The following is a 13,549-nucleotide window of genomic DNA, read 5'->3' on the forward strand; positions in this document are numbered from 1 at the left end:
TATTCTTCAGGTGTACGAGGAAAACAAGGCTGAGATCAAGCGAGTATTAGCGACAGCTCCAGGCTTACTTCATATTGCGTTCGATGGTTGGAGGTCGAATAATCGCCACGCTTTGTATGGAATCTGTTGCTACTTTCTCAATACCCTTGGCCAGCCAGGAAAGCTTGTGCTTGGCCTTCCTGAACTTGTCGATCGCCATTTTGGTGACAATATCGCCACCCACGTGGTCGAGGTCCTTCGAAGCTACGGCATAACCCACAAGGTAGGATATTTCACACTCGATAACGCCAGCAATAACGACACTGCGATGGAAGAAATTGGGAAGGCGCTCGGTTTCGAGGGTAAAACTCGGCGATTGCGCTGCTTTGGCCATATCCTCAATCTCGCCGTTAAAGCACTTCTTTTTGGCCATAATTCCGAGGCCTTCGAGGACGATATCCAAGGGAACGAGGCCCTTGACGCGAAGTCCCACGAGCTATGGAGACGGAAAGGACCAGTTGGGAAACTTCATAACCTCATCTTCTGGATCCACCGCTCGGACTCGCTTACCAATCTCCTCCGGTCTCTTCAGCTTACCGTGTACAGCAAGTCTGACGATCCGGTGGTTCGAGCGAAAAAACCTCTTGATGTTATCATTGATGTGGTTACCCGTTGGCTTTCCACTCTTTATATGATTCGGCGTGCCCTTCTCCTAAAGGACTTCCTCGAGGACCTTTGGTATGAGCAGAAGAGCGAGTGGGAGGGGTTGGTATTGAGGGGAAAGAAGTCAAGCAACGAGATGCCGCTCTGCCTCAGGGACGAGAACAAACTCGAGGAGAAGGACTGGGCTATTATCTCCTTATTTAACGAGGTCCTTCAACACTTCGAGCACGTCTTGATTACTCTCGAAGGCGACGGTCAGCAGCGCAAGCGGAAGGAAGGATACATTGGGGCATATGGGTGCCCGTGGGATACCCTGCTTGGCTATGAATATCTTCTTGGCAAAATGGAGGTATATAAGGCTGCTGCCCATCGATATCCCGATCCCGAGCACTTCAAGGTTAACATTAACCTCTGTTGGAAAAAGCTTGACAAGTACTACTCGCGGCTTGACGAGACGCCAGTTTATTATGCCGCCATTGCACTTCATCCAGCGTATCGTTGGGGATATTTCGAGGACGTGTGGGCAGACCGTCTAGACTGGATCCAAACTGCAAAGTCCCTTGTAGAAGAACTATACCGGTCTCACTACGAGCCGCGAATTATCTCTCGAGATCGAGAACGCGGCGAGCCGGTCACGAAGAAACGGCGCATATATCGGAATCCCTTTGACGAGTATCGTGAAGAATCTCGTCAGGCGCCGACTCTATTACAACCACCTTCATCGATGACTACCTTGTTACAAGCCGAGGACGCGGCTAGCAGTTCTACACATGCTGTTGGCGACGAATACAGCGATTGGTTCCGTGACGTCCACAAGTCCGACCAGAATATCCTAGATCCTATTAGCTATTGGTATGAGAGACGGGAAGAGTATCCACGTCTGTCACAGATGGCTCTCGATGTGCTCTCTGTCCTTCCTATGTCTGCCGATGTTGAGAGGCTCTTCTCAACGTGTGGTCGAATGGTTCGTGACGATCGTGCCAGGCTGGACGCTAGTACGATCGGGATGACACAGACGGTGAGGTCATGGCATTGCGGAGGCTATATTAAGAGCACTGAGAAGCTTCTTGAGGATTTAAAGGTGCCAGGGACTGATGTGTTAGCTGAAATGAGCTTTGCGGAGGCCCGGGAGGCAACAGGTGGGAGGATCACGTGTACTGTCCCTTTATAGCGTCCACGCATTTCCATTTCCACGTCCATCCATTCCACAGGCCCACTCTTAGCGTCCATTTCCATCCATTCCATCTACGGTGGGCCTACATGGACGCCCATCCATTCTACAAGAGGCTGCGTGGATGGAAATGGAATGGACCGCCAGCCTGGGCCCTGACTTGTTTTGGTCCACGGGCCGAGCAGATGGATTAGTTACGCGGTCACGGGCTATTGGGGAAGCTGAGTCGTTGAGTTTGGTCCTCTGATCGCTTTGAGCCACCTCTGGCCAAGAAGTGTGAATTCCTCAAGGCCAGGGTTGAAAGCCATTCCACCCAATCCACTAGTGGATCCACTCGTGGATTCCACTGTCTACTCCACTGGCAAAATCCCAGTGGATTTGAGTGGATTATAGGTGGGGTAGTTAAGTGTTAGATTGGCAGCTGGGAATGGGCTCCACTTTCCATATTATTCTTGTATCCAGAAAAGGATGGGAATCGAATCAACCCCTCCCTGACAGACTGATCAAAAAGAATCAAGTACACAATCAATAAAAAACAACCATATTCTGTTCCACACTTTAATACACTCACCCCATCGTATTCGTGCGTATCTAACAGTTCCCGATGGAAATACATGGTAGGTTTAACGAGGGAGGTCATCTTCCAAACAAAACCGATAACTGGGGGGAAGCGAAGTGGGGCGTTTGCCAGACGGACGCGCTGTCTGCCGAGTCCTGTTAACCGGACATAGTGTCACGGCCAGGGTCCCTGGATGCTTTCAGGGCCTTACCCGCTGCGCTATACGGCAAAAGACTAGTCTAGGATGTAAGATTCTCATATATATAGCTAAAGCGCCCCCAGGAGAAAAAGAATATTCAATTTATGACACAATCATAATACTTTACAAGTGCTGTCGGTATTTTTTAAATATATTCTGTCTCTCAATTGGTTCAGAGCCAAGTCTTGACACCCCTTGACATCCCATGGTATGTAGACTCAGCGAACTATGATTCAGTCTAGTAGCTCAGGAATTCTATTGCTATGAATTTGGTATTGTGGCAATTCCTTTGTCTATAGAAATAATGCTGCCAATTAAAGGCAGAAGGATTTCTCGCTTCATCTGACATCTTGAGAGAAGGATATATAGCAAGTCGGTTCGCTTTTCCGCAACTATTCTTCTGTAAACTACTATTAGGTTACAGGATGTCAAACACAGTCGAGAAAATATCTCCAAAATTGACGCCAGTATACCTGCCAACGATAACTGTTTCCGATGTTGAGCTGCCAACCAACTCCATGGATTGTGGATCCGAGACGAAAGATACAACCAAGGCCCAACCCCATGACAACCTACGTCTGATTCGTCGTCAAAATGTCATCCAGGAGCTCATCGATACTGAGATGGCTTTCTTAAGAGACATGAGGATTCTGTTACTGGTTTATAAAGGGACTGCAGATGCCTGTCCTGCCTTGGACCCCTTGACAATCCAGATTATCTTCCGCAATATTAGTTACATCGTTTCCGCTCACACAGCCTTTCAATCACAGCTCAAGAAGTCTGTGGCCAGTTCCTACTATCCAAAGCAAAACGAGGCGCCAATATTACAGAATAGGTCCACGACCGCCCTTGATCATAGGATCTATATGCAAGTCAGTGAAGCTGATGATCAAGCCACAAGGGTCGGGTGTGCCTTCAAGTTCCATATCGGCAATATGGCTATAGTACTCGAGGAGTTTTTAAAGAATCACGACCAAGTTACGGAGCGTTTAGCAGTTATCCGACAAGATCCTATGATTCTATACTGGCTAGAACAGTGCAAAGATGTTACCCAGCATCTTACTTATGCCTGGGATCTAGACTCTCTTTTAATCAAGCCTGTGCAGAGGGTCACGCGGTATCCTCTACTTATTTCAGAACTATTACGGCATACTCCTCCAGACCATCCCGATCGAAAAACCTTGCAAGAAGCGAAAGATCTACTGAATATACTCCTATTCGAAATAAACACAGAGACTGTCACGGCCAGGGTCCCTCAGACTCAAGCTGTGACAAAGACACGAGGTTTTGAAACAACACCAAAGATTGCAAAAGCATCTAAAAAGTCGAAGACCAAATGCAGCGGTATGCAAACATTAAGAAAGTCTATGACCAAAATACGAGGATGGAGTCACCGCGTAGGCCGAGATGGAGATAAGCCTTATATCAACTATCACAGGAATTTCAGCAGCATGTTAGACAACATATCAGGCAACTCAATAATGGGCGACTCCAAGTTCTTTATCCGACAGCAGTGGTCTCAGTCGGTTCCTGATCTTTTCAGAATTTCTCGCATCTAGAGTGTTGCAATTTTATTATATTATTAATAATAGTTAGTTACTTAATATTAATTTTTAATAATAGTAGTTACTATTAAGCTTAGTTAGTTATAACTTATGGGGTTAGTTATTTTCTTTTTTCTTTTATCCCTAACTAGCTTAACTGGCAAACTAATTACCCTGGACTACCTCTCTCTCGTATTGCCCTTACTCTATATACCGCCACTATCCCAATTATATACTCTTTCCTACTCAAACTCTGCTAACTAGTAAAAGTGCAGCCACACAATTGGAATTAGCACATCGACTACCACCAAGAGAAGCACTATTTCCCAGCCAGGCAGAGACATCTTACGAATCGAATGTGTCCTCCGTAGATTCGATATCTATCGAATGCCAGGATTCGATCGAATTCGATTCGATCCCGATCGAACGTAGACCTAATCCCGGCGGAGACCGAAACACCAATAGGACCTAGGACCAAATGGATCGTTGTCATCATCATCAGGCATTCATGACTTCATACCCCGACGTACGAAGGGTAAGAGATGCAGAGGGGTTTTAGAGAACATCACAGCTGTAGATGAGGCGTCGCAGAATATTTTCAATTGTGCAAGACAGGTAATAGGCAGATTAAATGTCACTCGTCCCCTTCAGCGACGCAAGTGCGTCAACCCATTGATCATCACTGAGGCTAACCAGCGGCAGTGAAGGCGTGTAGATTCCAGCTTTACTCCACGATCGAATGCACTGAGCCATCGCTACTATCTCCCTCCTCAGCCGGCTTCTCAATGGTGCCGTCATACGTGTTGAATGTTGGAGGGTTCACCCTCAGCTTTAGAATTAAGGTTTAGGATTAAAGTTTGAAATCCTAAACTTACTCGTTGGCTAGCCGGGAGGGGGTGCCAACTAAGCAAAGCTTGCTTAGTTGGCACCCCCTCCCGGCTAGCCAACGAGTAGATCATAGGACTTTCATCTAGGACTTTCATCTAGGACTTTCTAGGACTCAAGTCCTAGAAGGAACCAGCCGAAGATATAAGGTCTCAATAGTCCTTCGATTTCGAGAGGATGAAGCAATACACACGATTCACCTTAATATCTGACAATACGCCCTGCACTGCTAAACGTCCTCTCGCTCTCCGCAGACGACGATGGGATGGTGAGCATATCAATCGCCATCAGAGACAGCCGCGGGTACCGATTCCTGTTGATTTTCCACCAGTCAATCGGTCTACTCCTGTAGTGGTGACTGTTGACAACATCTTCAGCACAGTACCGAGCATATTCGTCATCAGCAGTCGCTCCCGCTGTCGTGTGTTTCGTCTTCCGGGTGCTCTTGCGGCCACTGGACGCTGCCAAGGACGAACCCTGGGCGCATGACGGCCCAGCTACACTCCTAGCAAGTCTCCGCTCAATGTAATCCATTGAGGCCTCGTCAGACGTAGCGAAGACTTCGCAGTCAACATCGCGTTCCCTGTAACTCTCCCAGATCTCTCTGAGCTTGGCTTCGTACTCTAATCGCCAACTCTTAGCCTTACGAAAAGGCACTCGAGACCACAGTTGATCGAGAAGGCGCCACTTCTTCGCCGGGTTGAAGACAACAGCGCCGACATAAGCAGCGCTAGTCAGACGGTTATAATACTTGTGCAGCTTCTTCCATCCGAGCTTGATAAAGACCTTGAGCAATCTGCTATCGAGCCCGTCGTAGATGGAGACTTCGACGTCCTTCTTCTCCTTGCCCACTGGATCCTCAACTTCTTCAAAGATTGTACCTTCGATAGCACCTTCGATAGCACCTTCGAGGTGGTCAAGTAGGATCTCGAAGACAGGGAAGTATTCATCGAAACTACCACACGTCAACCTCGCGCCGGGAATACCGTCGCCCTGAAGTTGCTTGGTGGCGATTTCAAAAGGCTTCAGAAGCTTGACAAGTACCTCGATAACCTTCCAGTCGTACACACTTAAGCGGTATTGCAGAACTGCCGGTTTCGGTTTGTCACCAAGGCCCTCAGTTTCCCAACGGTTCTGAACGTCATTGAAGAAGGTATTGAGAGCCGAGCGGAGACGAAGTGCCCTCTCCATCATCCGCATGTCCGAGTTCCATCTGGTGGCATTGTTGAAGACCCAGTGTAGTGTTGATTCATGGCCAGATTCCTTGCGTTGAGACTGAAGAAACTGCTCGTACAGCTGTTGACTCGCTCGCAGCTGAATCCCGGTGTTGTGAAGCATTCCTGGGGCGCCGTTCTGGCTGTACTCCCTGAAAGTGGCTCCATTGATCTCCTCCGGAGCTGGGTGGGATGATAGGAGGTCCTCTTCTGGGATACCAACGGCAGTGTTCGCTTCAAAGTCTTCGTCCGTGCCGTCTTCCATCTCTACATCCAGGGCCTCGTCGATAGCTTGATCAACAAGCTCCTCATCGTCATCTTGATCGTCACCATCCGCAGCGATGATTGCCGCGAAGTTCTCCCGCTTCGAACCGTATAGCATTGCCCGCACGCAGAGGTTGAAGATATGCGCAGCGCAGCGAATCCGTCGCTCTTCAGGTGAGAAGCCGTGTTCAAAGGCAAGACCGTCCATGCAGGTGTCATTGTTGGCAGCATTGTCCAGCGTGAAGTAGCCAATCTTGTCCGGGTCGTTGATTTGCCAGAATGCGAGCGTATCAGCGACCTCATCAGCAAGTGAAGCACCATTGTGTCTGCCCGAGAGAGGTCGAAGGCCAAGGAGGATTCGGTGTTGGACAAAGTGGTTATCAATGAATTGAGCGTTGATCCCAAGAAACGAAGTGTACGACTTGGATGTCCAACCGTCGAAGGAGAAATGGATCTGGGATCGAGCGCTGCGCAATACTTCGGTTACCGGCCCAACGGCACCCCTATACTCGGATTCGAGCATGCGAAGCAGCGTCTTTGCAGAGGGGATGTGGGTCACATCGATGAGGGGATTGCCGTAGAGAAGGATCCCCTGGAACCGCTCGGTATTGACAATGTTGAACGGCAGATTATGGTAGGTAATCCAGTCGAGGAGGAGTATTCGGAGGCCTTTGCTGCTGAATCTTCCACGCAGCTTGCTGACAAGAAACTGGTCGTGAGGATTATTCAAGTCGGCATCGATGAAGTGGGTGATAGTCTGGCCGCCCAGAGATGAGGCTCGCACGCCCCGGGCAACGTCGTTTGGGGCCTGCCAAATGAACACGCATGTTGCTGAGCTATCCACGAAAGGCACGTACTTACCAAAAATCCCGTGGGCGTTGCGAAGGTGGTTCTTGATAGCGGCTCCGGTCGAGCAGACGAAGCAGAAGTCAGACTTCTTTTTGAAGCCTCGGGCGAAGCAGTCGGCACAGATCCACTTGAGCTTATTGCCCTGCCGCGAGGTGGAATGGTCCTCAACACGATACCCATATTGCTGCCACCACGCCCTCGTGTCCTGACCGCCAGTATAGCGCTCGAATCCGGGCCATTTGGCCCACTCTTGGCGGCCCCAAAGTGTCCAATCAACCTGAATAAAGTCGGCAGCCGTTCCGCGAGAACGGAGTGATGGTGTCGCTGGTAACGAGATTCCTGGAGAAGACACAGGCGGCGAAGACGAGTACTCGACGCACTCCACTGCGCCTGACCCAATCGATGGGGGACGGCTTGAAGAGAATGGTTCGGGCATCGTGACGTTAGGTCGCGCGAATCGAGCCAGCTTGTAGAAAGGTTGGAGTCATCGAGGCTTCGCCGGTGCCCAACTTATACCGCTTCCATGACAGCAAAACTCAGTGAGGCCAGCATAACGCGTATGTACGCGCGTTGTCGACGCGAAAACGAAAAAAAAAATCCCAGGTCGCCATCTCCGTTACATTGGCTAGGTCTTGTACGAATGAAAGGGGCATCCGCCAGCAATGAGAATAATGACCTCGCGCACCATGTCCGACTACCCACGCGAAGACGCCTCTTGGCTCAATCACTGGTGCTCGACGGTTCTCTAGGTGCTATATACACCTGCGCTAGCAACCAATGAAATCGAAGGTCTTGTCACTCAAGTTGGCAGACTCTGACGATTATGAAGTCGCTAGTACATCCACCTAGGGGCTGGCTGGGTTTGGCCGCAAGTTCCTGTGACCAAAGCGGGGAATAACTACGTTGGGTCTGGACAGTTAGTCGACCAATACAGGTTGAAGATGCAACAGACATGTGAGACTTCAAGGTCGAAATGGTCTTCTGAGTGTGAGAACACTGACGCCGATAGAAAGCTCTTGAGGGAGATGTCTAAATGGAGCAGTTTTTGTTTGCATTACTTCCAATCTACAGAAAACCAGCATGTGTTTAGATGGATGTTCATGGGGGAGTAGTTGCAAGACGGGCCTACCCTATACCAATGTGCTAGAAAGATACCAGGGTACTCACGTATTCTTCCACAGCTACGCAAGTAACCCCTAAACAGCACTAGTCGCATTTCATGGCCACGAGGATTCGCTTTTCAACCTCGCCCACGCTTGACATAGTGCTCGTGGAAATTGGGAAATGGTCCCATTCAATAAATTACTTTTGATATTTTAGAAAGCAGTCGTTTGTGGGTTGCGGCCAAGCATGATTACTGCAGTTGCACGATACCTATTCTGACCCGTAAATCTCGGGGGTTTAGATGTACCGGTATACACTAACACATCTTAGCACCTACACGGACCCTGGGCCTTCAAGACGACAAATCACGCTCGGTCGCGTCAGGTACCGCCAGGGGCCGCCGGGCCGGTTGACGGGTTCAAGAAGTGACGCTAAAACGAGCCGCGTCACTCGTTCGACCGAATCGATCGATTTTCGATCGAACGCTTGGGCCCGTTCGATTCGATAGCGAATAAAATGTGCCGTGTTCGATTCGTATGTCGAATGAGAAACACCACATTCGATTCGCATCGAATCGAACGCCAAGAAATTCGATTCGATATTCGTAAGACTTGGCATCGAATGAATCTATCGATTCGATTCCCGTTCGTAAGATGTCCATCCCTGGGTCTTTGGAGCTGTCTTTAGCAGGGTTAGATATCTGTTTCGAGAATCTCTTGTTTCATCTGCTTCTGATCTTCCGCACCGTGCACGGAGGTTGTGATGCCATTCGTATATTGACCCATGTGGTTGACAGCATGTCCGGATGAAGCTGGGGAAGACTGTTCGTAAGACCCAGTCTTTGAGGGTGCCAAGGGCCTTCTTTTCGTCTTTGAAGATCCTTTCTTCTAACTGATAAAAAGATAGGTCCTGCTGAAAGGTCTTCTGGCCTTGCTCAGTTAGGTCAGACACAACCCACGTCCCGTTGGCAGTTTCTTGGATATCGTCTTGGGTGCTTTCTTGAGACTCTTGAGTCTTGGATCGTATTGTCCGTTGGGCTTGGGCAGTCTTTGTGTATTTGCGTTTCCTAATGTCTGGAATGGCTGGTTTGTCTCTTAGGAAAGTCTTCCGTTTGAGGTATTGTTGAAGGTCAAGACGCTCAGCCTGAATGCGGAATGCATGCTCCCAGTCAAAAAAATCCCCAGGCTTAGATAGGGTGGCTGCGAGGCCTTCCTTTTGAGGACTAAATAGTGCCATTAGGAAAGAGGGTTTTTATTTTATTTTTATTTTTAAAAAATAAAATATTAAATAAAAGGTCTGAGGCAATGAGACTCTTAATTGTCAGATTTTACCAACTACACCACACGCCACCAAAATGGGAATCCCCACTTAGAGCAATGCATGAGTGGTTTTTACATCTGACACTTCTCCTGCTTGCATTTCCTGCAAACGTTCATCGAAAGGATAGAATCAGCCATGACTGACTGTGTTGGATTGGAAAGGATGAGAGCGTTGGCAGGTCGACAACACTGTCATCCAATCGTTGGGTGGAGACACACATCTGGCCAATCGGCGTCTAGTGGAGACACTCTTGGCCAATGGGAGTGGAGATTTGAAAGTTCAAGTTATCGTCGTAATAGAGGTTGTTGTCTTATTACTCCCTGTCCTGACTCTTCCTCGGCTACCTCAAACCTTTCTTACGGTTGCCATACTGTTTGTTCCTTTTTCAATGAAGTTCTTTCAAACCTTTTCCGAATCCAGAGACAGGTCCTCGCCCAGAAACCTAGCATCGGCTTGCTCCCATGGATGTTCAACCTCAACCTGTCTAATAATATCTGCATACTTCTCACTCCTCGGCTTGATGTCATATGGAAAGTCACGAATATGAGATATTATACCTGGCGTGACACTTATCTGAGGTTCAATTTCATTGCCCCGCCCATCGACAGCCTTCTTTATCTCAAAGACAGCGAGGAGACGTGAAATACTGATAAACAGACTTTCGTCAGCGAGGAAGCGCCCGGGACAGACTCTGCGACCAAACCCAAATGAGGCAAAATTGGGATGCGGTTCATTCCGTGGTTCTAGATATCTGTCCGGGTTAAAGGAAGATGGGTCTGAATAGATCGCCGGATCATGGAGGAACCACCATGTTGCTGGTAGGAAAGATGCTCCCTTTGGGATGACAAAGTCTTTGTAGTGAATATCCTCATCAGCTGAATGAACGACTCCCATTGGGATCACGGGAATCCATCGAAGTGCCTCCTTGACCAAAGCATCGACATAGGAAAGATTATCCCGATCTTCAAATTGCGGAAGTCTTTCGGTCCCAACAACGGAATCAATCTCTTGCTGTGCCTTCCTCTGAACATCTGGGAAAAGTAACATAGCTAGTACAAAACCACGAATGGACGAAACAGTGGTATCGGCGCCTCCAGCGTACATGACTGCGGCGGTTTGCTTAATGGCGGTGTCGGTCTCTTCATCCAGATCGCCGTCGTGTTGCTTGATAAGCGAAGAGACATAGGATGGTCGATTAGACCGCTTTGCGATTTGCCTTTTGACGAAGTTGTAGGGCACGTCGACTACCATGCGCATATTGGCGTTCCAGTCCCGTGCTATGCGCTTGAAGGACATTCCTGGAAGTGGTTCTGGGAGATACCGAAGGAAAGGTAGGACGTCAACCGGCCAGCTCATAGGGATGAATGCGAGTGAGAAATTGGCCATCATCTGCTCTATCAAGAGCGCTAGTGGATCCGGATTTTCCGGCTCGAGGCTGTAGCCGTATGTCATTTTCAGTATTATAGCGCTTGCTTCGCTTGAACAGGGAAGTCAACAAGATGCAATTCATAAAGAAGTACAGGTACTCACGTTTTAATATGCGTCAACAGCTTCTCAGGGTTTCCCAAGATCCGCAGCAGAAGTCGGCGTGATTCCACGTCCTGGATGTCCCTAAATCGCGATGCTGCTGTTTTAGTGCCCAATTGCTGATGGACCAACTTTCGATGTTGTTTCAACAGTTTCCCGTATGGCTTGAAGCTAAGAATCTGATTGTAGCCGCACATTTCGTTGCCAAAGATAAACTGTGGCCGTCCAGATGTCTTAGTCGAGGTCTTCTCTAGGATAGCGTTTGCAGCGTCGCGGTCGTGGAGTATAATGAGCGATTGACCGAGGATTGAGACATGACTTATCGAGCCGTACAGGTCTTTGAACTTGATCCAGTGTTGATATTCTGGAGTTGAGCCATCTGGCATGTCTCTGATGTTGCCAAGAATGGGGAGGGGCTTGGGACCAGGAGGGACATTCTTGCGAGGTTTGGTGCGAATGTAGAGTATTGCGATGGCAACGCCCAAGAGGATGAAGACTGCCGACAACATGGTAAAATGTTTTTGCCTGGTCTAAAGTGATTAAATTGAATGATATGCTTCCATCAAGAATCTGTAGGTATTAGCCTTTGGCAGTGAGACGGCATCTGTAGATATACACCTATGCTTCTGCGCCAAAAGCAATTCATGTCACGCTGCTTCAAACACATTATGCCAAACCTCACCTCATGTGTGCCAAACAACGACGAGGCCATGTCCTTGTGATGTCTCTGCATGAGGCTTGGGAGGGTACCAGCCACGTCTTGATCTCCCTTAGCATACCTAATGAGGTGAGTCATACATAACGTAGAGGGTCGCAATCTTACTCCATTGAGAACTTGGTGTATTAAGTACTGACTATCACTCGTAAACTGCAAGGATGAACCAAGGGGGTTGAAGAGGGAAGAGAAGACTATTCTCGGCAATGGACGGACGCACCTCTAATGCGAGAAAGGTCACATCTTGCAAAAGTATGGAAAGTTGCTTTGCGCTCTTGAATGTGACTGGATGGGTTCAGGAGATATGCTTCCGTGGTTTACCTTGCCTGCATATCAGATTGCCTCGGCTTGTGGCCAATCAGAAGCATTCTAAATATCATATCATCTACGGATATGCCATAAATGGTGCAGCACCCGCGTCATACATACGTTGGACAACGAAGAGACACTGTAGGAAGTAATTGGAGACGCAACGCTGCAGCTGATCAACAGTGGTCTCCCAGAAAGACTCTACACGTCCTTTCTGCTTTCGGATTATCATGAGAGCTAGCGATCCCTCAATACATCGAACCAGGCTGTATGAAGTTCAATGTCCTTCTCGCCGTTATAAATTCAGACCGTCTGAGTGTTTTGTAATCCGTACCGGCTGTTTCCATAATGAACGCTGACCCGAATATGTGATAGCCCCATCCGGTGCCACTCATGTGCATCCGTCGACATATATCACCTCCCCCGCTCACACCTTCCTAATATATCGACGTACTCAAGCAACCCCTCTTCCGTTTCTTCCATCGGGAAATAGTTGCCCACTATCAGGTGACGCGATCAGAGCACTGCGGCTGTATTTTTTCTCGTCACTTAACGTTGTAATAGTGTCCTGGAACGGGTCCCCATTAGTTCGCGGGTCCTGTGAACCTCAGGGCTCACGTCAGGATTTGATTTTCGAACGTCGCGACTTAGCTAGGGAATGCTGTCCACCAAACAAGCATTTCACCTCATTAGTCTTCTGCTGCGTTACAGTTTGACTACAATACACTGCTCCTTCTGCATTTCCGTGTTAACGTTGCTTTTTCTTATGATCGCCGGCGGATTTTCTCCCATCTCTGCAACGCCCCGTGCCTCAATGCGGTCATCTTCCGCCTTCCTCCAGTCCAGATAAGCCATCATCTCTTCTTTAGACCATTCCCTCGCCTCCGTTGAAGTGGTGGAGAGCGCTGTCAGTAGATCTACGTCTATCTATCTACCAGGGGACCATGTGGGTCATCTATCTATCTATCTTACCGTCGGATATGTAGGCGAAATGTAGATAGACGCCAAGATGAAGATGGAAACTAGAGGGACTTTTTTTGGTGCGCAATTCCCTTCCAAAGCAAGGTACCGGTACCCTCACCTTACTACCTACCAACACCCCCTGTCAGATCATTTCTCTTCCACCTTTTCCTCAAGCTCATCGCAAATTTTGGTCAATCTCTTGATACAGCTCCCCCTTTTCAAATGCCAAGTGGCATACCATACAGTCGACTCCCAGTATAGAGCATCTGCCATAATGCCAACTC

The 13,549-nt window shown here is 48.6% G+C and overlaps 3 protein-coding genes across 3 annotated transcripts; 1 reads left to right on the forward strand and 2 right to left on the reverse strand.

The window, feature by feature from the left end:
• Positions 1 to 3,089: 3,089 nt before the first annotated feature.
• On the forward strand, positions 3,090 to 4,130 carry FPOAC1_013165 (uncharacterized protein; the record flags this gene model as incomplete). Its single annotated transcript, XM_044857507.1, has 1 exon — positions 3,090 to 4,130. The coding sequence occupies one exon, from the start codon at positions 3,090 to 3,092 to the stop codon at positions 4,128 to 4,130; it is 1,041 nt and encodes a 346-aa protein (XP_044701690.1).
• Positions 4,131 to 9,058: 4,928 nt separating this feature from the next.
• FPOAC1_013166 (uncharacterized protein) lies at positions 9,059 to 9,667 on the reverse strand (the record flags this gene model as incomplete). Its single annotated transcript, XM_044857508.1, has 1 exon — positions 9,059 to 9,667. One exon carries the CDS (start codon positions 9,665 to 9,667, stop codon positions 9,059 to 9,061), a length of 609 nt encoding a protein of 202 aa, XP_044701691.1.
• A 483-nt stretch (positions 9,668 to 10,150) lies between these two features.
• FPOAC1_013167 (uncharacterized protein) lies at positions 10,151 to 11,787 on the reverse strand (the record flags this gene model as incomplete). Its single annotated transcript, XM_044857509.1, has 2 exons — positions 10,151 to 11,228; positions 11,282 to 11,787. 2 exons carry the CDS (start codon positions 11,785 to 11,787, stop codon positions 10,151 to 10,153), a joined length of 1,584 nt encoding a protein of 527 aa, XP_044701692.1.
• Positions 11,788 to 13,549: the final 1,762 nt, after the last annotated feature.

The sequence above is a fragment of the Fusarium poae genome (assembly GCF_019609905.1).
Source record: "Fusarium poae strain DAOMC 252244 chromosome Unknown contig_1, whole genome shotgun sequence".
In the NCBI taxonomy this organism is placed as follows: Eukaryota; Fungi; Ascomycota; class Sordariomycetes; order Hypocreales; family Nectriaceae; genus Fusarium; species Fusarium poae.